This window comes from Podarcis gaigeae (genome assembly GCF_964106915.1).
Source record: "Podarcis gaigeae genome assembly, chromosome: 13".
Taxonomy (NCBI): Eukaryota; Metazoa; Chordata; class Lepidosauria; order Squamata; family Lacertidae; genus Podarcis; species Podarcis gaigeae.
The window spans coordinates 17,260,072-17,285,102 of NC_139689.1; the positions used below are offsets into that span (position 1 = coordinate 17,260,072).

The 25,031-nt window shown below is 46.5% G+C and overlaps 3 protein-coding genes across 7 annotated transcripts; 1 reads left to right on the top strand and 2 right to left on the bottom strand.

The window, feature by feature from the left end:
• Positions 1-597: 597 nt before the first annotated feature.
• On the bottom strand, positions 598-5,181 carry DCTPP1 (dCTP pyrophosphatase 1). Its single transcript, XM_083707534.1, has 5 exons — positions 5,035-5,181; positions 3,854-4,153; positions 3,271-3,398; positions 2,816-2,926; positions 598-1,666 (listed from the first exon to the last, which is right to left on the bottom strand). The coding sequence occupies exons 2-5, from the start codon at positions 4,139-4,141 to the stop codon at positions 1,273-1,275; spliced, it is 921 nt and encodes a 306-aa protein (XP_083563660.1). The 5' UTR covers positions 4,142-4,153; positions 5,035-5,181; the 3' UTR covers positions 598-1,272.
• Positions 5,182-5,566: 385 nt separating this feature from the next.
• Positions 5,567-13,367, top strand: QPRT (quinolinate phosphoribosyltransferase). 5 transcript variants are annotated; one of them, XM_083707540.1, is made up of 5 exons: positions 5,567-5,809; positions 8,289-8,327; positions 8,666-9,222; positions 10,370-10,501; positions 11,371-13,367. In XM_083707540.1, exons 3-5 carry the CDS (start codon positions 8,671-8,673, stop codon positions 11,590-11,592), a joined length of 906 nt encoding a protein of 301 aa, XP_083563666.1. In that variant the 5' UTR covers positions 5,567-5,809; positions 8,289-8,327; positions 8,666-8,670; the 3' UTR covers positions 11,593-13,367. The 5 variants fall into 5 exon arrangements, with proteins under 5 accessions (XP_083563666.1, XP_083563668.1, XP_083563664.1 ...); XM_083707542.1 differs by lacking the exon at positions 5,567-5,809 and adding an exon at positions 6,280-6,641 and having other exon boundaries at positions 10,370-10,411; XM_083707538.1 differs by lacking the exon at positions 5,567-5,809 and adding an exon at positions 6,284-6,641.
• Positions 13,368-13,537: 170 nt separating this feature from the next.
• On the bottom strand, positions 13,538-22,601 carry MYL11 (myosin light chain 11). The gene is made up of 7 exons (XM_083707586.1): positions 22,447-22,601; positions 20,124-20,219; positions 16,000-16,075; positions 15,770-15,874; positions 15,611-15,689; positions 14,661-14,709; positions 13,538-13,916 (listed from the first exon to the last, which is right to left on the bottom strand). The coding sequence occupies exons 1-7, from the start codon at positions 22,447-22,449 to the stop codon at positions 13,812-13,814; spliced, it is 513 nt and encodes a 170-aa protein (XP_083563712.1). The 5' UTR covers positions 22,450-22,601; the 3' UTR covers positions 13,538-13,811.
• Positions 22,602-25,031: the final 2,430 nt, after the last annotated feature.

Below are 25,031 nucleotides of genomic sequence, written 5' to 3' on the forward strand. Positions count from 1 at the left end.
ATTCCTATTTTCACTTCCACTTGATCTATTTATTCAGGATTATTTCTCCAGACAAATTTAACTGTGACAGACAAAAGTACTCAGCAACAAAAGTGCTGCACTATTATTTGAAACGTGGGCCATGAGGTCACGTGGATAGCTGAAAAACTGGGCAGTGGATGAGGCCTCAAGGAGACAATACTAAAACAAGTCATTTTTTCCAGAATAGAAAAATTGTAACTCTTAAGCTTAAGCTTAAGACGCAGGTGGCGCTGTGGGTTAAAGCCTCAGCGCCTAGGACTTGCCGATCGAAAGGTCGGCGGTTCGAATCCCTGCGGCGGGGTGCGCTCCCACTGCTCGGTCCCAGCGCCTGCCAACCTAGCAGTTCGAAAGCACCTCCGGGTGCAAGTAGATAAATAGGGACCGCTTACCAGCGGGAAGGTAAACGGCGTTTCCGTGTGCAGCTCTGGCTCGCCAGAGCAGCGATGTCACGCTGGCCACGTGACCCGGAAGTGTCTTCGGACAGCGCTGGCCCCTGGCCTCTTAAGTGAGATGGGCGCACAACCCCAGAGTCTGTCAAGACTGGCCCGTACGGGCAGGGGTACCTTTACCTTTACCTAACTCTTAAGCTCTCAATGTAATGCTGTAACCAAGAAAGCCAATATGGTTGCTTATTGGACGTACAACGACGCAGCCTGAAAAGGATATAGTCTCTCAGGAGCTGAAGGCTGTGTACGTATTAAAATGAAAACAGCCACAGGAGACTGCCAGTTTGAGCAGAGGAAGGACCCTGGCAAGGGTCCCTGCTCCAACCATTTCCCTGCTTAAAGGGGCTTCTCAAGCTGCTCTTACACCCATGGGGGGAATGCATCTCTTCCACACACACCAATGGACAGTGGGGAAAAAGCTTGAGGAAAAATCCAGATGCAAAGCAGCCCTAACCTCCCATTAGTCAGTTCAAACAGGCAGCTTCCCACAGCTTCTTTTCTTAAAAAACAAAAACTAAGATGGAGGCATCTAACTGGGCCGTAGTCAGGAGGCCAAGCGTGTAGAAGGCCCTTGTCAGTTTCACATCTGAGGTAAAGTCATAATGCCTGCGTAGAGTGAAGGGCCTTCCCCCACAGACTAGTCACTTTCAATTCTCCTGCCAGATAGGGCTCCCTTCCTCCCTGGTGTGAGCATCATCTAAACCTTCAAAAACATAAAAGGAGAGGGAGGAAATAATGGCAGCACCGTTCCCTCCCCACATCGCTCCCTTTGCATTAGCACTTTCTAGACTCCTCTCACAAAAGACTACGACGAAGTCGAGGCCTGTTTTGAGGTGCTGCCCTGCCTGAGCCCTGAAGCCCCAGCGCCGTTTGAGTCCCCGCAGCTTGTGTCCGGAGGATGGGAGCCTCCCAAGGCCACACAAAAGTTTTCTCCCCTCGCTGCTCCGGAAGAAGCAGCAGCACCGTCCTGTTGCTTCTCGTATTCGGTGTATTTCTTGGACGACCCGTAAACTCGCTCAGCCGGGTATTTGAGGCGGTTCTTCCCTATCTTGCGGAGGGCGGCCGAGGGAAGGTCCACGCGGCACTTGTCCGCCAGAGCCACCAGGTAGATGAGGACATCGCTGAGCTCGTCGGAGAGGGCTTCACGCTCAGGCGCCGTCCAGCCCGGGAGGCCTTCGGGGGCTTCTTCCCGCCACTGGCTAAAGGGCAACAGGGGAGAAACGATGGCGTGAGAAGGGGAAGGAGCTAAGAAGGGATTCGAAGCTTCCAAAGGGAAGTCATGGTGGTTTGTTGCAGCAAAGCCAGCAAAGGCTCATGGGACACCTTAAAGCAGGAGGGAGGCATCTGAGGGCTGACTGCACCCACTAGGCCTCTCTGCCTTGCTCTTGGAACTCTGCTTAGGCCTCACCCTCTCCCTCCAGCCTCCTTGAGAGGTTTTGCCTGGCTCAAATGTGTCCTTGAAAGGCAGAGAAAGACATTAACCTACCTTACGAAGATAAAATTTAGACTGACTGCTCTGCCCACTTTTGTCTCCGGGAAAGGGGAATGTGGGTCTAGGGCTGAAAAGGGGTCCACCCCGCCACCATCTTAAAGGCTAACAACTTTATTGTGGCGTAAGCTTTCGTCAACTGCAGACCACTCCCTCGGATGCAGGAAGTGTTACCCTGAGTGCCCAGTTCTGGGCACTGCCATTTAAGAATGATACTGACAATCTGGAATGTGTGCAGAGGACAACCAAGATGATCAAGGGTCTGGCAACCAAGCCTTATGAGGAACAGTTGAAGGAGCTGGGTATGTTTAGCCTGGAAAAGAATCATAGAACTGTAGGGTTGGAAGAGACCCTGAGGGTCATCTAGTTCAATGCAGGAATCTCAACAAAAGAACCCATGACAGAGGGCCACCCAACCTCTGCTTAAAAACCTCCAAGGGAGTATAGTCCAAAATCTCCAGAGGGAAACCGTTCCACTGAGACTGAGAGGAGATATGATAGCCATCTTCAAATATCTCAAGGGCTGTCCCATGGAAGAAGGAGCAAATTTGTTCTCTCCTGCTCTGGAGTACAGGCCTCAAACCAACGGATTCAAGTTACAAGAAAGATTCCGACTAAACATCAGGAAGAACTTTCTGACAGTAAGAGCTGTTTGGAAGTGAAACAGACTACCTCCGGAGGTGGTGCCAGCTGATGGGAGTTGTAGTCCAACAACCTCTGGAGGGCACCAGGTTGGCAAGGCTGGATCAGATGATCGCCAAGGACCCTTCTGATTCTATGAAAGCACCTTTAGGCCTACCTCCTCTCCTCCCCTCCCCTCCCCTCCCTCCCCAAAATACTGCCCGTCACCTGTACTCACAAGAGCTCCGCCAGCTCCCCAACCTCCCCGACGAGGGCAAGCAGCAGATTCCGAGGCTGGTGGTACTTCCCCCAGCCACGCTCGGCTGTGAAACCTGACTGGAGTCTTCGGCTGTGGGAGAGACAGAGAGGTGAAAAGAGGTTGATGATGTGTTCAGCAGAGGCTGGTCAATTAGGGTGAAGGGGGCACTGCCACAGCAGCTTCAGACTTGCTCTTGGCTAATCTCCACTTGCCTGCCTCTTTACTTACAACCAATCAGGATGGCTCTGCCTACAGTGGCTCTGGCGCCACCTACTGTTAGTCTCCCCGCCTTCTGTCCTACCAGTCCCAAGTGGCACCAGTGACCCCTGCACATTGGTCCAGATTTGGGGGTGGGAAGGAGGAGAGGGTGAAGTTATAATCAACCATAAATGTGGGGCCTGTGAGGTGGGAAGAGAGAAAGGAAGGTGTCTCACATGTCTTCCAAGGTAGGCTCAGCGCTGAACTGAAACGCCTCTGCTGAATTTCCGTTCCTGTTCCTCACCAACACCTCCTCCATTTCTTCCTCTTTTGCCTTTGGTGAACTGACCGATGGGAACAATGCCTGGCAAAGGAAGTCACGGTAACTGTGCACCTTCATTCCAACCAACTAGTAAGGATTTTTTCCATCACTTTGCTATTGGCAGTTTAAAATTGTAGAGATTGGGCGTTGCGAGCTAAACCTGGCAGCTATTTTAGGTCAAGCACTAATCTATACCCTGCTGTCCAAAAGCCCCACTTGTCCCCAAAAAGTATAGGCTAAATAAATAAATAAAATAATAATAATAATAGTAGTAGTAATAGTAGTAGTAGTAATAGTAATAATAATAATACTAGAATATGCTATACTGTACTTATATACTTCTATGTATATCCATGGGATATTTCTATCCACAGGATATTCTGAAGGTACATATATACACAATACCGATAAGATATTATGGATATGCTTCCAGAAACCCTGGAATTACAACTCACACAGAGACACAACCCACTCATAGAATGTCTCCCGTTTGTTACCTCTGTCCTCCTGGGCATGGTGGCTCCAGTACCAGAATGCTTCAGGTCACCAAGCTCATCCTCAGCCGAAGGCACAGAACAGCCTGGAGGCAAATGCTTCTGATGCTCAGCCGTGGCCATGTGCAACCGAAGGTCAGAGTAGCCAGCAGGCATTGTACCCTTGCAGAACCTGCAGGCTGCTTTGCCATTGTCTCCTGCCACAGGGCAAAGCCAGACCTTCAGATCCTCCTCTTCCTCCCAGTCTCTGCAATACTTTCCCTCACTGGCAGCCCTCTTCGATGATGCCATGATTGACCAGGCCTGAAAGAGATGCGGGGAGAGAAGCTCGCTGAACAAAGTAGTTGTTAGCAGCAAAGGATAAAGAATTTAGCCGAAGCTTCTTTCACACCATTTAAAGCCTTGTGATACCACTTTAAGAAGTCATGGCTTCCCCCAAAGAATTATGGGAGCTGTAGTTCATTAAGGGTGCTGAGAGTTGTTAGGACACCCCTATTCCCCTCCAAGTGTTACAATTTCCAGGGTAGTTTAAAGACCAATCCCTCTTCACAGGGAACTCTTGAGAATGGCAACTCCTGTGCCTTTTCCAACATGTGAACACTGTCTGCAGGTTGTATCCAACCAAGTTATATACAGAGTAGACCCAATGAAATTAATGGACCTAAGTCAGTTAGGTCTATTCATTTCAATGGGTCTTCACAGTTGGCTAAATCTCTGGCTGCATTATGCACCGTACATGTAAAACACTTCCCTCAAAAAGAGTCCTGGGAAGAGTCCTCGCTGAGCAACAATTCCATGCACCCTTAACAAACTACACTTCCCAGGATGATTTGGGAGAAGTCACGTGCTTCAAACTTATTTCACCTACACAAGACGCTGTGGCTTCTGTGCTGCAGGCACATAGGGAGGTGTAGGTGCATCACATCTGTGTGCGTCCCCCCACCCAGAATTAGAAATTTTTCTAAGCCAATACTCTCCAGTGCTGAGCTGCATAAAGTCTGCTTTCAGTACCACGGCTCACGCCCTGAAAAAACAGAAGTGAGCGCACATCACTTGAGCATGTGCAGAAGGCTTTTCCCCTCACCCTTAAGAACCCGGTGTACACACACACACACACCTCTGTGTATTCTCTGCAACTCTCATGTCTGGCTCTCAACGAAAGCAAAGCAACATACACAGCCTACCTGGGCTCCAAAGGACAACAGAGCAGGCAGGATCCGTCCCCTTCTAACAAGCCACGCGCGTTTTCCCGGGTTCAGCACAGGGAAGCCAACCCACCATCGCCACTGAGCTGGGCTCTGGTAGGGTACAAAGGGTGTGACGAACGCAGCTGCGGCCCAATCAAAGGTGGCTGGTGGAAGGCGAGCGGAATACTGCAACCAATCAAAAAGAGCAGAGGGTCGCGCCCAATCGGAGGAGAGGCAACAAATAGCGAGTGTAGCAGGAAGAGGCGCCGGGATAAAGAGTCATAAATATGCAAAGAAGCGGCCGGCTCATGGAGTTACAGGAAAAGAAAAATCCGGATTAGCTTTATATATATCTGCTGTATATCGACCACAACAATATCATAAACTAAAACTAAATAAGCAAATAAAAATAATATAAGAAATATAATAGGTTCAATATTGTACACAAAATACAGGCATATATATATGGGAGGAAACTGCGTGAAAGGCGCGGTTTCTTCTCGCAGGGATTCCCCAGTCAGGGAAGATGCAAGAATCCATAAAACTTTCAGCTGGTCCTTTCTTGCGCATTCCCCTCTCAAATCTGCGTTTTCATTTTAAGGGTTGTTGCGCTGGCCTTATCCCTAGAAAAATAGAAGTTCCAGTAATTTAAGGTGCTTCCAGTTGAGAGGTTTTTTCTGCACAGTTCATGTGAGCTGTCTGGATTTTTACAAGGAGCATGGATGATGACCAGGGACGGATTTAGGTTGGATGAGGCCCTAAGCTACTGAAGGTAACGGGTCCCAGCTGTCCTTTGTCAACAACAAATTGTCGCTGTTTTTTGTGTTGAATATATGCTATATGGTAATTTATGGACCTAATAGGTATCTAAAGCCATTTGCACAAACAGAATTTGTATTTTATCATAGTAATTGTTGAACTGAAATACAATTAAGAAGAAAGAGAGAGAAATGAGCAAACCAGTGATATTTTAGGGAGCAGGCTAGCAGGCAGGGCCCATTACTTACATCATAGGAGGCTACACAACACAAAACGCTGTTGCTATATGTAGGTTTTATTTTATTTGTTTTTTTATCTTATATTTTGGAAATGTACATCCAGGTTTTTTTCCCCTTAAAGTTTTTTGGGGCCCCGCAATAGAGTGGGGCCCTAAACTATTGCTTATTTAGCTTATACGTAAATCCGGCATGGATGATGACGATGATGTACCGATCATCCCATAACTACCCCCTCCCTATTCTGTTTTCTTTTTAACAAATGCTGGAAATAGTATTTTAATGAAAAGACCGTCACCATTGTTGCCAGTGGTGCAGATGTTCTGTTGCATTATTTTCCAATACTTCTAAAAGGCTGCTCATGCGAGTGCTGATCCTTTGGATTGAGCTTTGCCTGCTTTGGCCCTGATACGGTACAGCTGTGCAGGAGAGGTTATTTATACAAGGGAAAAACAAGGGTCCAAAGTGCCAAAAGCAATCATCGTGGTCCTAATCCCACCCCTCATTGTACAGCCTCCCACCCCTCAGGAATTCAGGAAATTTCTCTTGTGCAACCAGTTAGACAAGGGGAAAAGTTGCAGAGAGACATTTTGGAGCCTGGCTAGTCAGGTAAGCAACCAACGTTGCCTCTTTTAAACTAGCTACATCTGGGATGCCCACAGAACTTTAGGGGTGGAAGGGGGAATCCTAGAACTGCCTTGTCTGGTCTAGTTACTGTGGCTTAACAGTTGGTTTTTTTCTTTATTGGTTCACATTTTGTTGGGTTTGGGGAGAAATGTATTGCTTTAATATGTTGCTTTTTTAAAGGCTCCCTTTTTATGCTCTTGGTTTTAAATGCTGGACCTCTCACCCTCCCCCCCCCCTCTCTCTCACACACACGCCTCTAGTACTAACAGCAGGTAAAAGTTAGAATAAATAACTACATCCAGTGCTTTTTTTCTTTAAAAAATGTTTAGGGGCACTCTCATTTTCCTACTCATATTGAAATACTGCCCCTCAATGAGGCCAAACTTAGATTCACAAAATATTTAGGGGTATGTGTACCCCTTCATCCTCCCGAAAAAAAGCACTGACCACATCCATTAAAAAATAAGTGAGCCTAATGAGGAAAAGTTGGGTTTTAACCTCTGTTCCGCAGGGCTTTTTGCTTAGGCAGTCCAGTTTTTTCTCCCCACACACATCTCTCTCTCTCACCCACACCCATACCCACACCCACACACCCCTGCCCTAGTACACAGTACTTTTTAGAGGTAACCTCAGCTGGGACTTTGGGCAAAGTGATGCAACCACTTTGAGTGTCTCAAGGCTGTTGTCAGTATTTTGCAGGAAGGATTCACACAACAAATTGACTTTAATAGTAATAAAGAAAAACCTGGGCTGCTTGAGGTTTGGAAAGTAATGGGGAAATGTGTTGCAAAAAGTAGGCTGAATAAATGATTACCGGAAAGAAATGGAAATACCCTGCAAATAACTTTGGGGTGAATGTAGGATGAATGGTCCTTGTCAAACAACGTCCGCATAGTAAACAAATCAGAACAGATGCTCACAAAAGATTGGCCATAGTTTAACCACTGTGTAAACTTTGTGTACAGATCAGCAGGAGAGCTGGACTGGTTGTAAGTAAGAAAGAAGGCAGGCAGGTGGGGGCTGGCAATGTCCCACTCTCCCTGAAAAACCAGGGCAGGGGTGCCAACTTGAATAAAATATTGGCGAGCAGGTAAGCCCTGACCCATATAATCAGTCACAAGAAGAAGCTCACACACATCATTTGAATGGCAATTCACATTAACTTTTGGGCAGCTGGCCCCCTCAACTATTCTATTGGGGGACCCCTAGGAGTTGGCTGCTATGAACCAGGGTGAGCCTCGCTTCCTTTCCTTTTACTAACAGCATACCATGAGTAAAAAAACAAAGGGGGTGAGTATAACAATCCCAAAAAACAGTTCAATGAGAACTGAATATGCTTGGCAGCCTCAGAATGTCGGGAAACTTTTGCAAGTTTGGGACAGAATGCTGGTTGGGGGGCAGCGCAGAGAATACACTGGCATATCCTGCAAAGGGGTGTTGCTGGCTAGCATCCTGTACAAGAGGACTCTACCCTGAAGGTCCCATTAGCATTTCTTCCTTTTTTTTAACAGGGTTTTTAAATTGAACCCATTATATTTCTATACTAAAATAAAAAAATGAAAAGGGGTGGAGAAAATAAAAATTGTCCACTTTACTGATGTGATATTATTGTTTTTTTCTGGTGTAGAGGGGAGAAATTGGGGCGCAGAAGCTGGAGCTAGTTTATAGGTGAGTCCCACTTTAAATAATCTGAAAAGCACCTATATCTAGAACATGGTCAGCTGTCAGACTGTGGCCCCTTTGTCCAAGTACAGAGATGGTCATTTGCAGTCACCAGCAACACAGGGACCCAAACATTATCACATTCCAGATTTCCTGAGTTTTTAGGTAGTCATAGGAAGATAACCTAATTTAGCATCCTTCTCCCTCCCACTAGGAAGAGCTGCCATCAGACAAAGGGTAGCAGTTCCCACCCCTCATTCCTACCCCTAGGTGACACCATTAGTTTATTGGGCTTTGTCTGGTATGCCTTTGCTAATACTGTATCTATGGTTTCTTCTTCCTAGTCTTCATGGCCTCCCAGCCAAATCTTTCCCACCTTCTGCCCGCTGCCCGCTTGCGTCAACTGGCCTGTGATTGGCTGCGGGAAGACGCTCCTGCCTTCGACTACGGTGGCTATGCTGTCAGTGACCGTCAGGAATGTGCCGTGCTCCTCTGCAAGTCTCCAGGAGTCTTAGCTGGCTTCCCTTTCTTTGAGGCCATCTTTGCTGAAGTTGGCTGCTCTGTGGAGTGGCTCCAGTCGGAGGGAGCTTGGGCAGAACCAATCAGCCGGGTGGCGGAAGTGTGTGGGCCAGCCAAAGATATCTTGCTGGGCGAACGGGTGGCTTTGAACTGTATCGGGCGATGCAGTGGTATTGCTACGTCAGCAGCAAAAGTGTGTCAAGCGGCTCGGGAATCTGGATGGCACGGAGAGGTGGCTGGGACAAGGAAGACCACACCAGGCTTCCGCCTGCCTGAGAAGTATGCTCTCCTGGTGGGGGGGGCTTCTTGCCACCGCTACGACCTGGGGAGCCTCATCATGCTGAAAGACAACCATGTGTGGGCATCCGGCGGCATTACACAGGTGGGTGTTGCTTTGCCAGTCTCTCTCCTTCCCTCCATCACCCTGTGACACATATGGTGGTAGAACAAGGCCACATCTGAACCTTGCATCATAAGAAACATGGATTGCCCCAAAGACTCATGGGAACTGTGGTTTGCTAATGGCACCAAGAGTTATTAGCAAACGATTCCCCTCACTAGGACTGGGCGATATCTGGTTTTCAAGATCGCAATAGAGCACCAACTAAACATCACGAAATATACCAATATATCACGATTCCTGAAATAAGCAGTTCCTGCCCCTCTGTGGTGAGTTCTGGCACCTCTTTGGAGGCAGCAGGCGATCTGGGCAGGGCGGCAGCATCAATGGTGCCGTAAGCAGCTGTGGCTTTGGCGCTCCCTAAAAAAATCTGCACAATTTTGGCGCTCCCTTAAAAAAAAGCTCAGCCACTTGTCCGTCACAAAAAGGTGGGAGTTCCTGCACCTATTTTTCCTGGGGGGGGGGGGGGAGTATTGGTAATAAGAATGGAGTTAAGTAGAGGCACTGGCTGTCTTCACGGTTTTCCCTACATCGTGATTTTTGCCAGTGCCTGCTCTTGTGATTTGCTGTCCCCTGCAGGAGGCAAGGGAGAGCTGAGGTGGCAGAGTTAACAGGGACTACAGGCTGGCTTCACGGTTTCCCCCGCATTGTGATTTATGCATAGCACACACACATCTTAATTCGTGATCTATTTATTGCCAAGTCAAAAATTATGAAACCGAGAGCATGATATGGACTTCAAACTGCTTTTGGACGATATATCGCCAAGCTCTACCCCTCACAGGGTAACAATTCCCAGCGTGGTTTAACGATCAATCCTTCTTCCTGGGGAACTCTGGGAATTGTAGTCATGCAAGGGCAGTAGAGGCCTTCTAACAATTCTTGCTAGGATGCTTAAAGTGGCAAATGCTGCTTTAAATATACAGTACAGAAGAGGCTAAAGTCTTGCTGTTACGTTAGAAGTGAATAAGTGGGATTCTTCAAATTGTTTTTATTACATTTTGAACTCTACAATAACCAGGAATAGGGTTTAAAAAGACAACAACAACCCAACCCCCTAAACCTTGCCTTTTCTGCACTGTGCATTAGCTTGCTTCATACCTGTTTTTTAAATGTTACCATCCCACAGGCTATCCGGAGTGCCCGGCGCGTTGGAGGCTTCGCCCTGAAGGTGGAAGTTGAGTGCCGTTCATTGGAAGAGGCTCTTGAGGCAGGAGAATGTGGTGCAGATATTATCATGTTGGATAACTTTGCTCCACAGGTATACTTAGCTGGGCCAAGATGAGGACATGTGCTGAAGCTGAAATTGCTGTCTGTGTCTTTTTATTGCTTTGTAAATGGCTTGACTTTTGAATTTTTGGAACTATGAAGTGAAAGCACCACAATCTTTAAAGGTGCTGTCAAACAGCGTTGCGTTAATGGCATCCAGTCCCTTCAGGAATTGATCCATTTTGATTTTTACTGCTGTGGTCCCCATTCCTCATCTGACTCCAGCATGGATTTGTGCCTCCAACTCACTCAGCCTTGGGCAGGCTTTAATGTTTGTTTAAAAAAACAACTCTACCACCCCAAGCACTGTGTCCTTTTTGTACTGTGTAGCTAGCCTACAGTACAAAAGTAAAATTGACATTAGTTGCCCTGCTGACTTGTCCCAATGTCTCCACCCACCAACTCGTGGCCCTCGAAAGTTGCCTAAGAAGGCAATGTGGCCCTCTGGGTGAGAACTATGCACCAGTTTCAACAGCAACTATCCTTCAAAGGCAATCTGAAAATTAGGCCTCAGTTATGACACTGAGGGCAACCCACACCTACCTTTCCTCTGCTCTTTCCAGACATGATACATGCTGTAAAACTCCAAGTGCCCTTTCTTTCTGCATTCCACATGAAAATCCACTCTTTAAAGCTGAATCGGAGCAAACCCGAAAGAGCAGGTTTCTGTGGGGAAAGCTGAGGGGCAACCCCCCCCCCCAAAACCCAAATCCAACCCACCATTCTCGGACATGGAGCTTGAAACATGCACCTGTGCCTGGAAAGAGCGAGGCAACAAAGTGTGAATAAGCCCTGAGATTTTTGAGTGGACTCTGCCTCTGTTCCCGTTAACCTCCACTCCCCAATTCTCCTCCTACACAGGACCTGCACCCCACAGCCAGTACAGTGAAGGCCTCTTTCCCTCGGGCAACAGTGGAAGCCAGCGGAGGGATCACTGAGGATAACGTGGCCCAGTTTGTGGGGCCCAATGTTGACGTGGTCTCCCTCGGTTGCCTCACCCAGTCAGCAAGAGCTGTGGATTTCTCTCTCAAGATCTGCCGGGATCCAGCCTCCAAACCGCCACTGCGGAATTTTGTCTTCTGAGTCCTTAGGATGGGAGACCCAGACAAGCGGCCTCACCAGGTGGCGGGAGGTTTGGTGTTGGTGGGGATGTGGTAGAGGGTGGGTAGCACCAATTGTATACAGCGGTACCTCAGGTTAAGAACTTAATTCGTTCTGGAGGTCCATTCTTAACCTGAAACTGTTCTTAACCTGAAGCACCACTTTAGCTAATGGGGCCTCCCGCTGCCACCGCGCTGCCGAAGCACGATTTCTGTTCTCATCCTGAAGCAAAGTTCTTAACCCAAGGTAATATTTCTGGGTTAGCAGAGTCTGTAACCTGAAGCGTATGTAACCCGAGGTACCACTGTACAAGGTTTGCCAGCTACAAACCTGTGCCATATCTGCACTTTTGGAAGGTCCAAAATAACAGGCACAGGGTGTTTTGTTCCAATGTGTCAAGCACAGTGGCTGCACCTGCTCTTGCAGAAGGATCCCAGGAGGTGATCTTTAGGGGTTCTGCTGTGACACTCCCTAAAAAAATAATGGGTGGGATCTTTTCCTGTTGTGTTTGCTTAGCTCTTGCTGCAGACCGCTTTGGTAGGCTAGCCAAGTAAACACTCATCTTTTTTTTAAGCCAGACTGTGGAAGCCTGAGGTCTTCCAGGTGACGTTAGGACTCCAACTCCCATCACCCCTGATCGTTTGCCATACTGGCTGGGGTTGATGGGATTTGGAGTCCAAGAACAGCTGCAGGTCCACAGGTTCCCCAACACCTTCAATATTTCTGTTCCTTGAATGTCTTCAGGATGCTCCCGCCCCCCAAGCAGCACCACATCTATTGCAAGAGACCATTCCCCCCTCCAAACTCTCTGCCGCTTGAGTCGAAGTAAAGGCATCTGAATGACTTTTAGTTGATTTAATCAATGGATTTAAATTTGTCTATGGGTGAAAGCCATTGCCCTGAAGCAAGAAGCAGACCTTTATTGGCTTAAAATCATTTGTGTGTGGATTCGTGTAGTGTAGCTACGGGTGGACTTCTCCTTCCCCCACCCTCTTAGCTAAGGAGGAAAGTTCAGTTTTAAGGCAATGCTGGCCACCTGCAGTTTTTATACATTAAGGGATGAGGAAATGGCAGATGTTGTATCTGTTGGATGCCTTCTCTTCCCTTGAGGCCTTGATTCAACTTTACACCTGCACAGCCCCTCCCCAACCAAAGAGCCTCCTTTGAATAGCTGCTGCCTCTTCCCACATTCCATCTTTTAAGATTCTTCCCAGAGGCAGGCAGCATGGCTGCACCCAGCCTCCCTTGCTTAGCTTACTCCATAGCCCCAAAGAGCTCTAAGAAACTCAAAAGCTTCCTCTTTGCTTTGTGACATGTTGCTTGACCTAATAATGGTAACCCCCTGCCCCCTGGTATGGATTCTAGAAAGTATTAAAAAAAATATTGGGCGGTATTCAGCTGAGTGTTGCTCATAATAGACACCCTCTGAAATGTACAAACCAGAGGCAGCAATCTTCATCACATTTACCCAGGAACTGGCCCCCCTAAATTCAATAGGACTTACTTCTGAGTAGACCGGGTTAGGATTACACTGTTAGCAATGTTCATTAAGTCCAGTGGATCTGCTATGAGTAAAATGTCATTGAATACCACCCATTATATTTATATCTGCTGCTCAATTAATTAAGTGGTTTTTATTAATTTAGGCCTAATCTGTTATTTTTCATCAAACTTGTTATATAATGTCCACCACTCCTGTTTTTATATTGTGATGGCCTATGGTTAAATGCAATAAATATGGAGCACATACTTAATAATTAACTTTTTTTAGTGTGTTAATCTAATGGACTGACTAAACCCAGCATCCCTAACATGAGCAGAAATATAAAATGGTTTTTTTAAAAAGCAGATTTACCCACTGCATGAATCCATTCCAGGAGTATTTGAATTTCAAACTGAGAGAAGTCAAAGAGACTGTAACCACAGGGGCGTTAGAAACAGAGGTGTCCTCATCTTTATTAAGACATTTTACGGAGGAAGGTCCTGGTTAGGTTAAGACAAGTTGAAGTGGGCACGGCTTTGGCTTTGGGGGGTATAGTTTTCCTCCCCAGATAATAATACTAATAAATAACAGGGTTGACATGTGTATTGCTGGGTTACAAAAGTGTGTGGATCATCTGGGACCAGTGTAAGGTAAACTCCCCGGCCTGGGGGTGTTTGGGTGGATTCCCCCCACAAAGCAAGGGTGGGAAAACCAGGGCTTATTCCCCTTCCTTGTCCTCTCCGTGTGTGATGACGTAGCAAATGTTCTTGTAGTCAACGTTGCCAGCTACATCTGGAGGGAAGGCGTGCCACATGTTCTTGATCTGAAAGAGGCAGAGAGGCCAAAATGAGAAGTTGCCTTATTCCTGATTCGGTTTCCCTTCCAAGGAAGCTAAAAAAAGGTATACTCCCAAGTCAGTAAATGCACTGGTGTTATTTTCAATACAGATGTCTGAAAAGTTGGAGGGGGAGGGTGGGCATTCAGAAGCAGAGAAGCTGCTTGATGTCAATAACAGATTCGCGATATTACAAAGTTTTCCGCAGAACTGCAATGGCTGCTTCCATTTCCCCTGTGCCCACCTCACCACCTCACTCTCAACTTAGTTCTGTCCTGCAATGGAATTGTAGCATTTAAACCATTGAATCATGGCACAGGCACACTGTTCTATCCTAGGAGAGCCAGCATTTAACATCCCTTTGGCTGAGTATTTTCTTTCCTCTATCCAGATGAACATGACGGGAACAACCCTAAATCCAGAAAGGACAGATAAACAGGAGTCAAGGGCAAGTCTATATAAAAGCTGCACTTTCTGGATAGGCGGTGTGTGGATGTGGGCTGTGAGATTATTTTGCAGTGACAGGAAAACTCACTGCAAATTCTCAGAAGCCTTTCATGATACCTTGATGTTTTAAGCATTAGCTTGGCAGATGAGTGGAGTGCGCAGAAGTGTACCCTTTCATGTTTGGGGGAAAGAGTAGCTCACAGGTGAAGAAAAATGGGTATGAAGAGGACAAGGGGGTGAGAAAAAGGACTGGATGTTCTGCATGATGCAGGGAAGTTCTCTTACCTCTTCTGGGGTGAACCGGTCGCACTGAGTGGTCAGGAGTTCTTCCAAGCTGCAATGAAGCAAAGAGAGTAAGATGTTTGAGAGGGATCCCCAGGTAAGTGTAACTCCTTTTTTAGATGGTCTTCAAGCGCTCCAGCCTCTTATTATGGAGAACATCTGCTTCCCTGGTCCCCTCCCAGTTTCACATAAGCTGAAAGCCCTCCCTGGTGGAAATATTTTTGCTTGGAAGAATGCTTTGTTCCACACACACACACACATACATAGGCAAAAGGCAACTGTTTCATAGGCAACAGAACCCTACCTTTGAATTCCATCATTGGAAGAACTTTAACCCTACAACAGCATGCATTTAAAATTGCTACAACTCTTCCCAGGGCACTGTCATTTTATGAAAAAGGCCATGAAGCACTAAGAAAAATCTCAAAGTCATCAGCTACGGTAGTTTGGTGAGGGTTCTGAATCCTCACAGCCCTTACAGCTGCCATAATGATTTCTGAAAGGAAGTCGTGACAAGTAAACTAGTGTAAAATGAATTATATAAGTTTGTAGGATAGACAGAGCCAACATATCATCATCATCTGAGATGCATGCAACAGGATGGTTCAGACATAACAGTCTATATGTGATTCAGCTGTCAGGTCCAAGTCCCAAGTGCATACTTCTTCCTCTCCAACCACAACTTGCTTTCAAATCTGAACAGACAAACTATGGTTTGCATTTGCCTTCTAAACCACAGTTGGAAATCTACTTCAGAATGTGGTTCCTAATTTGTTTGGAGGGCAAACACAAAAATTAAGCAAACTGTGGTTTGTTTGATCAGGTGAGTTGGGAGGGAAATGTGAGTGTGTTGGGGAGCACATGAACCCAGTGACAGCCAAGCAATGGTTTGGTGTCGCATGTTAACCAGCGCAGCACATCTAAGGAAAGTGGTTTGCGGAGCAGATACTCACAACTGCTTCTTGACAGTGCCCTTGCCCTCAGGGTCCAGGATTTTGAAGGCGCCAATGATTACGTCCTCGGGATCAGCACCTGGTGGGAGAAGAGGAGCGACAGTGAGATCTTGACATCAAGCAGAGAAGAAGGAGAGATAGAACAGGGAAATAACTTACCCTTCAGCTTCTCACCAAACATGGTGAGGAAGACAGTGAAGTTGATGGGGCCGCTGGCCTCCTTGATCATGGCATCCAGCTCCTCATTCTTCACGTTCAGGCGCCCTGCAGAGACGGGAAGGGCAGGATTATCAGCTGGGGGTGGCTTTTGAGAGTTCCATCAACGACCAAGCTTTGCTTTCCTTCCTGCCCACCCTGCCCCGCTCTTTCGAGACTCCCTTTTTTCTTACCCATAGCAGCGAATGTATCTCTCAGGTCTTCCTTGTCAATGATGCCATCTCTGTTCTGGTCAATGACAGTGAAGGCCTAGAAAGTGAGAGAGAAGCAAACATTGTGGGATTGCAGGCAATTCACCTCCAGCATTCCACCCTACCTCCTGACAAAAATGAATGTAGGATTTGTAGGGTAATTCTCCTTTGTAACAACTTTTGGATCTCGAATCTGTCCGCTCTCAAAAGGATTTCTAGAATGCGCGAACACACAGATCTGCACTGAAATTTCCAGTTCTGAAACTATATATAATACCTGCATGTAACTCAGCTTTAATTTAAATGGTGATATTTTGCTGGTCCTCTAAAGACCTGTTTGCACATGCATGTTCAGCACTTGATTCCTGCTACCTCAACTGATAGTTCTGCAGTTCTGAATAAAACACTACAGTTCAACCACCAGAGAAGAAAATGTCATACCACCTCAGAACCTGAAACACGAAACTTTTCAGGGAGTCGATTCGTAACACTCAGCTGCCAATGACTATGTCACAAGACATGAACTTGTTTGTGTGACTGGGTTATATGTTCATCAGTGGATGTGAGTGCAGTAGTTTTTACTGGAAACACAGATTGCTTTGTTGCTACACAATACCTATCCATTAGCGAGAGGGAGATGGCACACACTCATGCCTGTGTTGACAGTACACATTTCAAGACCTTGGTTTCATCATGTAAATGTCCATGACAAGGTGAACATACACTAGCCTTGAATGAACTTCCTTTGAAGGTTAATTTTGACTTCTGGGAAGAATATTAAAAGGAGTGTTCTGACTTATGATTTTTGCTTGAATCCAAAGTTGTGGCTATGGGATAAACAAGACCCCCTTGGAGTGTCAATGCTGTGAACCTCTCCATCGTAGGCTCAGGTTCTACATATGTGTAAATAAACCATAAATCCTAAAGACACCACCATCTCTGCTGTGCCGCATTTCCAAAAGGAAACCTGAACCCTGGGTGAGCTGTCTGGAACCCCTGGAATCTCACACTGCTCTGAGATTGGGGTGGCGTCTAATAAAACGTTGGCTGTGGCTGATGTGAATTGTACACCATAGCCTATGGAGAGCACAAGGCTGCTGGCCAACAGAACGGAATAAGTTTGTGGCTTCTAACTATCGAAAAAGCTGCTGCAACGCAAGGGAGAATCAAACCCAGTCTTTATTGTTACAATCAATGGCTAGCATTGTTCAAAGAAGAATGAAACATTAACCTGGGGTCATCAAGCATTGGGCAAAAAACAGTAGTTATAGTCACCCACTATATAATTTACTCAAGGAGGTTGCCAGACGTCTTATCTCTGGAATTTTAATGAGCTGACAGGATGGTTAAAGTTAAAGGAGTTCCAGAAAACGTGACCCAGGTTGGACCCCAAATCCCTTCACCCTCTTCCAGTCTTCTTCTACTGATGCTTATATCTAGCAATGCATTGTGGGATTGGAGAAAGACCAGCTTCCAGCACAGCACGATCCCTGTTGGGCCTCTCCTCCCCCTCCTCACTTCTCTGCAGCTGTGCCCTAGAGGCACCTGTCACTTGATACCCCTCCGAGTCTCTACCAGGAATGGGAACAATCTTCTTCTGTCTCATATTAAACCCAGGGCCCCTCCCTAAGGGGACAGATGGAACATTCCAGAGGAGCTGTTGATGAGATCTCCGGAGGATAGCGGGGAGGGGAGGGGAGCTCACTCCTTCCTTGGCTCAGTCACTATTATCCTTTGGGGCTGTGTGGCGTGTCTCTTTCCCGTAAAAAAACATGGAATGACCTCCACCCACCCGAGCTACAGCAAATGCAGAATGGAGAGGCAGAGGAGCTCCCAACACTCTCTTCATTTTAAAGGCAATAATTACAATTGTGTGGTGGTAGTAATTGCCTCATCTCAGCACCTCAGCTTTGTCACTTGAGTGCTGGGGGTGAACAATCTTTTTGTATAAAAGCTGAACATGCAGTCCTCCAAAATGGTACTCACTGAGGGCAGAAACCCTTAGCTACTCTTGGACAGGTGTGGAGAGAGACGACGTAGCTGCCATTGCCAAGGGACAATGGAACCCACAAAATACACCATAGCATACGGCTGGATATATAATTTCCCCTTATAGCAAGTCAGGCCATTGAGCCAACTTAGCCAAGAGTTGCTGTTCCAACTGGAGGTGTTTCCAGACAACCTGTTTATTGAACATTCACCCCTAATTTGTTTACAGGGAGATTAGACAAAGCCAGCTATTCAAGAAGCATTCATTCTGAATTGTTTGCGGGGAAGTTAGAGGACGGTGAGCCGAAGCAAATGTCACCTCATACTTTCCAGTCCAGTCTCCCATCACAGTCGCAGGGTTGTTTTGAGGATAAACTGGGAGATGGAGGCGGGTTGGGGAACAGCCATTATTGCTACCCCAAGCTGCTTAGAGGGAGGTGGTCTAGAAAGGTCATCGACAATAAATTGCCAGGCGCCAAGGATCAGTTCTTTTCACCAAATGTATTGATTGAAAGTGGGTTGTCATCTAAAAAGTAAAAAATCTGAAAATGCTCTTTGACCAGGATGGAGGAAAGAGAAAGGAACGAGAGTGATGGAACTGCCCAGACAGCTGGAATGATAATTATTTTCTTGTTGTTCTTTTGATTTCTTTTCTCCAAATGTGAGATCTAGATGAAGGGTTTTCAGCCTTTGCAACACCGGCCCAATTTTTGCTTTCGTTGAGTCTGGAGCCCCACAGCTCCTCTTTCAGGCCAGTCACCCAGAATCCATCTCCAAAGATTTCCTTGTAAGGAGCTGCCGCCTGGTTCCCTGTCCAAGCGCAGATGTCACCTACCTTCTTGGTCCTCCCTCACCCAAAATAGACACTGCTGCGTCTCAAGGGTCTCAGAAAGGAAACACCGCCATTCTTGGGGTGGGGGTGGGGTGTCGAGGGGCAGCAGTAATGGCTGCGAAAGGGCAAGGGAGATCCTCTTCAAAATGGAGGGGAAGAATCTCATGCATGGGGGAGGGCGAGCTGCACATGGAAAGCTCTCGCCACAACCACCACACCAGCTTCCCAAGTGGAATGAACCTGGCTGGCTACTAGGAGACAGAGGGCTACTTAAATGGTGTGTAGAGGGAGAGGGATAGATCCACCTAAAAAAGGGAGGTGTTGAACACCTTCCAAGGCTGCAACCCTGTGCATGCTTACTTGCTCGCTGTGCAAAGTGGGGCTTCCTTGTGAATAAACATGCCTAGGGTTGTACTGCACAACTAACTAGGTGGTGTTTGATAGTTTCAGCTCCTCTGAGGTTCTGTATCCTACAGACACAAAGGAACTTGCTTAGAATAACTTGGCCAAATTATAGCACCCATGGATTCCTTCTCCCGTTCTCCCTCCTTTAGGAAACCCTCTAGAACTTGTAGATATACGCCATTCTCAACATCTGATGAATCCTGAATAGTGAAAGGGCTAAAGTGAAGCTTGAGAAGGGAAATTAGTGAGGTCTGGGCCTCCATGTGTGAAACTGGGTGGACAGAAGCTGCTCCATTTTAAAAGGTTTGATTCTATCCAATCAATCCGCCACAGATGTGTTACTTTTAAATAATCCACAGATGAAAATTCCAGACTCTGTAGATTTCTTACGGTCAGAACATCCTTCCGCATAGCTTACTTAGGTTCTTTTCCCAATCGGGTAGTCCTTAAAATTAAATTTCTATCCTGTTCCAAGGAGGTGATCTATAGATTTGAGTCTGTTATTAATAACTTCTGTATTCTTCTGATTTCTGGACGAGACTTACATGCCTACAATAAAGCAGCGTCTCTCCAAACACTGAGTCTGTAATCCCGCTTTACCTTGGAGTTCAGCCCCATTAAACTCTATAGGACTTACTTCTGAGTAGATATATATAGGATTACACCGTAGCTGCGTACACACCATACATTTAAAGCACATTTAAAGCATGCCCCACCCAATGAATCCTGGGAACTGTAGTCACCTTCATTTCTAGTACCTTGAAAAAAACATCCTTTCTGTCAATGACTTTCTCAAATATCTTCAATGAATAGTTCCAGGTAAGCTTTAAGAGCACCATACATTACATTTCCCATTTTCTCCTCTTCCATAGTTTCTTACCTCTTTGAACTCCTGGATTTGTGTTTGGTCAAACATGGAGAATACATTGGAGCTTCCTCCTTCGGCTGCTGCCCTTCTTTTTGCCTTCTTGGGTGCCTGTAATGGGTTAAAATGGGAAATCAGACCACTACGTACATTACCACCCAAAATGCTTATCAAGGATGGGGCACAGGGGCCGCACTTTCTGCAGGTTTCTAGAGTGTGAAATGTTGTGAGCTTGCTGAACATAGTTAAGGGGGTGGGGAGGGAAATGAAATAATTTAATACATTTCTGCCCTGGGTAGGAGGAAAATGTCTGGAAGCAGATTCTGATCATTTTTAAATATTTTTTTATTACAGAGGGTGGGGGTTATTTTTTCAGATTCAAAACAGGATGCTACCAAACTTTCCACAGACACAGGGAGCAGGAACAACAAATGCTGCTTCAGGTCGAGGAGCTGTAATATATCATATTCGAGGTATTTCCTCAAAATCTTCAATTAGTCTGAGATGCGTTTGTGAGAGTGAGTGACAGAGAGATGTGTTCAGCAAACGTAAACTAGCCTTGTGTGTCCTGCAGAAATTGCCTACATATTCTAGCTTCCAAAAATGCTTTTTATAGGCCTTGACGACTAAATAAATGAACACTGATGAGGTTCTGGAAGTTTCCACAGATGCTGGAGAAACCGCAAAGGCCCCAATGAAAGAGGATTCCAGTTATTGGAATTTATCAAAGTTCACAAACTAGGCCTCCTCCTTGGAGGTTGGCTTGGAGCATGAGGTTAAATGGAGCTCTAAGGAGTATTGGCAAGGCGTATACAATTCCTTCTGAACCCTCCTTCAGTATATTGGTCTGGTTGATCGGATATGAACAGGGTGCACTTTGGCCTCACAAGAGATAGAAGGCAGCAAAGGAGTTTGAGAAATAGCTGAGCTGGGTGGCAGGGTTGAGGTTTACCTAGGTAAATGTATATGTCAAAGGATTCGGGAAATCTCTCTAACATACCACAGAAGATGGAGCTGATACACACACAGAGAGAGACACAGACACACACACTGACAATTAAGTTGTATCTCTTCGACTGCCACCCTATATACAATTACTTGGATGTAAGCCCCACTGAAATCACTGGGGCTTACTTCTGAGCAGTTATACATAGGATTTCCCAGGGAGTACCAATAGATGAGCCATTGATGAATTGAACAGCCAAAGGCAACAATGGGTTATTTTTGCCTGCAATGTGTGTGAGAGGTTGCTTGGCTCGCTTGCGTGAGCAATCTGGAGTGATTGCTTCCTAAGCAGGTTTTGCAGTACACTGGCTCTCTTGCGCTAGTGACAGCCTGTGACTTGGATCTCAAAATGTGTGTGTGTGTGTGTGTGTGTGTGTGTATTGGTGAAGTGACAAACCACACAAGAGACTCTGAGGGCAAAAAGAAGAAAAAACATACTCCTTGTGCTTCTTTGTTCCAAAAACAAAATTGTTCCACGGTATCCCTTGATTCCAGCTCCTTTGCTTTGGATTTTGTGGCGCCGCCAGGAATATGACTCCTGATGCTTTTGTCTGCTCAGCAACCGCTCAGCTGCCCTTTACACACTCTCTCTCTCTCTCTCTCTCTCTCTCTCTCTCTCTATTCAATATGGAGTCCAACTAATTCCCAGCTGAGTAAACTGTTCTACTGCATTATTCAAGAAAAAAGAGCATGATGTGGCTATTCAGGGCCTGAAAGGATTCCCTGGTGAATTTTAAGGTGCATAGCTCAGCGAAGGAAATGGGATCTTAAGGAAGGCTAGCTAGAAAGCAAGGAAGGATGTGAAATAATCCTATTTAACATGACATTCTGCATGCGGTTTAGGCTTCATCTTTCCCTTCCCCTCGTCAAAAGCTGTTCTTCCCAGCTGCTATCTGGCATCCCACCTCATTCAACTACCCCCAATCTCTCCTCAGTTGCTCCGAGGTATTCCCTGAACACACACATCTCTTCTGCACAGACAATAAAATGTTTAAGTGGAAAGAAACTGAAACGGAGAGATGAGACAGAGATAGAGAGTAGTGGAGAAACTGATGAAAGGAGAAATAGGTAAGAGAAAGACCTGTATAGCACTGTTTTGGCAATGAAATGAAATTTTAGAAAATTGGTAAGGGGATTCCTCTGTCCCCCACTCTCCAACACCCAACCTCTTGGGTGTTCAATTATGTATTTCATCTACATAACCTGAATGATCTCCTAGTCTTCCCCTCCTATTTGAAAGAAAAGAGCTGCAGATTGATCAACCAACGTTCCATTTTCTTTCCACTTTGTACATTTCCACTAGATTGAACCAGGGCACCTGCACCCCACTTACCATTTTGGTTTCTCAGCGGACAGGCAGGTGGGCAAACAGCAGCTGTGGGTGCGGTGAGGATGTCCCAAGGGCCAGAAGGATGAGCAGCCTAGACACAGGCTGCGAATTCCCCTGGGGTTATATAGACTCCCCTGGCAGGAGGCGGGGCAGCTAACTATAGCCACATCTTCAAGTTTGGCTCCAGGACTGGGGGTGGGGTGGGGGGGTAACCAAAGTCCAGAAATAGACTCCAGAGGAACGCAAACGGGCCAACTCCTTTCTTGGAGAAGGGAAAAAGCATACTGGGTTTTTGGCAGTTCCTGCCCCAGAAATCTTGCTATCACAGGGGTTCCTGGTAGTACCCCACCTTCTCCCAGAGTAGGTCCTGAGTCTACCCAGTTTGGTGCCAGGGTGAACCTCTGGCTCTGGCTTAGGGCTCCACTGATCTTTTGCCAGGACTCAAAAGCTTCAACTGGGGTTATTTGTGACTTGCATCATCAATTTGCATTATAAAGTATGAGAGGGCAGGTCGCCGCCATGAGGTGTTTACAATCTAAAGTGTGACTCGGGGGAGACAACCGAGGAAATGGAGGGAAGGGGATTGTGGGGGAAGACAAAGAAGAGAACCATGCATTTATTTCACCTGCACACAGTACGTCGGTATAGTTAAGTTGAAGTTATGCATGCCAAAGCCTTTGAAGGAAATGTGTTTGTTTTTTAAATTCCTTGTATGAAATTCAGGGATCAGGGGCTAACTATTTTGTCAGACTTGATACACAAGGATGGCCAATGTGGTACCCTCCAGATATTGTTGGACTTCAACTCCCATAATCCCTAGTCACTGGAAATTGTAGTTAAAACATCTGGAAGGTACCACACTGGAGGGCACCCACAGTAAGATTTGCACTATCCCATGGGCCTTGAGCTTGGCAGCTACTCTTAAGAGCTCAGCCCCACTCCCTAGCCCTGGAGGTTCTCTGTGGGACCTCTGCTGCCTGGCCTCCATCGTGGGCTGCGAAAATTTCAGCTCCTCACTCCCATTTCCTTGCCTCAGAGGTCCTCAATATCCGCCTTCTTCCCTTCGGCCCTCTCCCTACCCTTCCTCCCAGCCAAGGGTATCCAATGTCCCTGAGAAAATTTCCTTTTTGGGATTGTGGGACCCAGCTGTCGCTTGCAAGGCACCCAGGCTGGAGTAGAGGCTCCTAAAGATAGCAGTCTTGAGCTTCCTCGCCACTCCACTGTGAACAAAGCTATGGGAGGCCCTGTCCATTCATCCCCCTACTTCACCCACTTATTTCTAGTTATTTCCCCTCAAAAGAGCCCCAGTTATAGACCCAGCATGTGCTGTAAGGGCAGAGAGAGGGAGAATGTGAGAGAAGGAAAATGGAAGGGTGAAGGCTGTGAGTACCTGCAACTCTTCAAAGATCAGCTTGATTGCTAGTACAGGGACTGGGAACTAGAGATCCCAAGGGCGAAATGCAGACCTTGGGTACCACAGCTGCACATTTAGAGGCAAGGGGTGTGTGAAGAGGGTGCTGTAACCACAGAAACAACTTGGATACAGGTGTGTGTTTTTTTAGGAGGGGGGATCCCTTCCTTAGCAGCCCTCCTGTCAGCAAATTGGTGACCATGGAGACCTTCTGATTTAAAAGTGGACAGAATAATTGCCCAGATTTCCAACATCAGTAGGGACATAGGCCCATGGAATGTTACCTTCTCACCTCTCACTGCAAACTTGCAGAACACAGCATGAAGTAAGGAAAAGGAACAACTCAGCAGCAAAGTGATGGAATACAGAAATAGAGCACTAGTATCTTCCCAATTCCTGAGAAAGGTGCACATGGATGAGAAAGACAGGTGTCTTTTTAAAAGTTGTAAATTCATGATTATTTGAGCTCACAATGGTAGTGGGGAGGTTCTGCATGATCCCACTTTCAATACTATTTACGCCTGCAAAAGTTTTGGGGGCGGACATGCTGTTTTCTTTCCAATCAGTGAGCGTCTTGTAGACTCCTGCCAAAAAGGGTAGCTTTTCATACCACCAATATTCCAGGGTGGATGGAAGGTTGCTTGCCCCCTTTTTTTGTACTACAGCACAAGCAAGCCCTCCCAGATGGCAATGAGGAGGTCTCTTTCAGGAAGCATTGCAAAACTAATACAGTGGAATAGTGTGCAGACTGTCTAGCAGATTGGGGTATGAATTTGCCTCTCTCTTTCGGGACCTTTCCAGACTGATGGTTTGTTTTTCCCATTCCAAAACATGTCATGTAAACTCATTGCTAACGCAACTATTGCATCAATGACGTGTTTCAGAATGCAACAGACATGACAGTCTGGAAGGGTCCTGAAAGAGAGAGCGGTAAATGGGGGTGGCGCGAGGGGAGAGACATAAATACGCGGAAAAACACGGAGAGAAGGAACAAAGACATACGAAAGAAAAGGAGGTGATGGCAGGGAAGATTTGAGTGAGACATACCAATGGGTCAGGTGGGAGGAGGGTGAGAATTGACATTTTTGCTAAGGTGTAGAAAAGCGCAGGGACGCGGGTGGCGCTGTGGGTAAAAGCCTCAGCGCCTAGGGCTTGCCGATCAAAAGGTCGGCGGTTC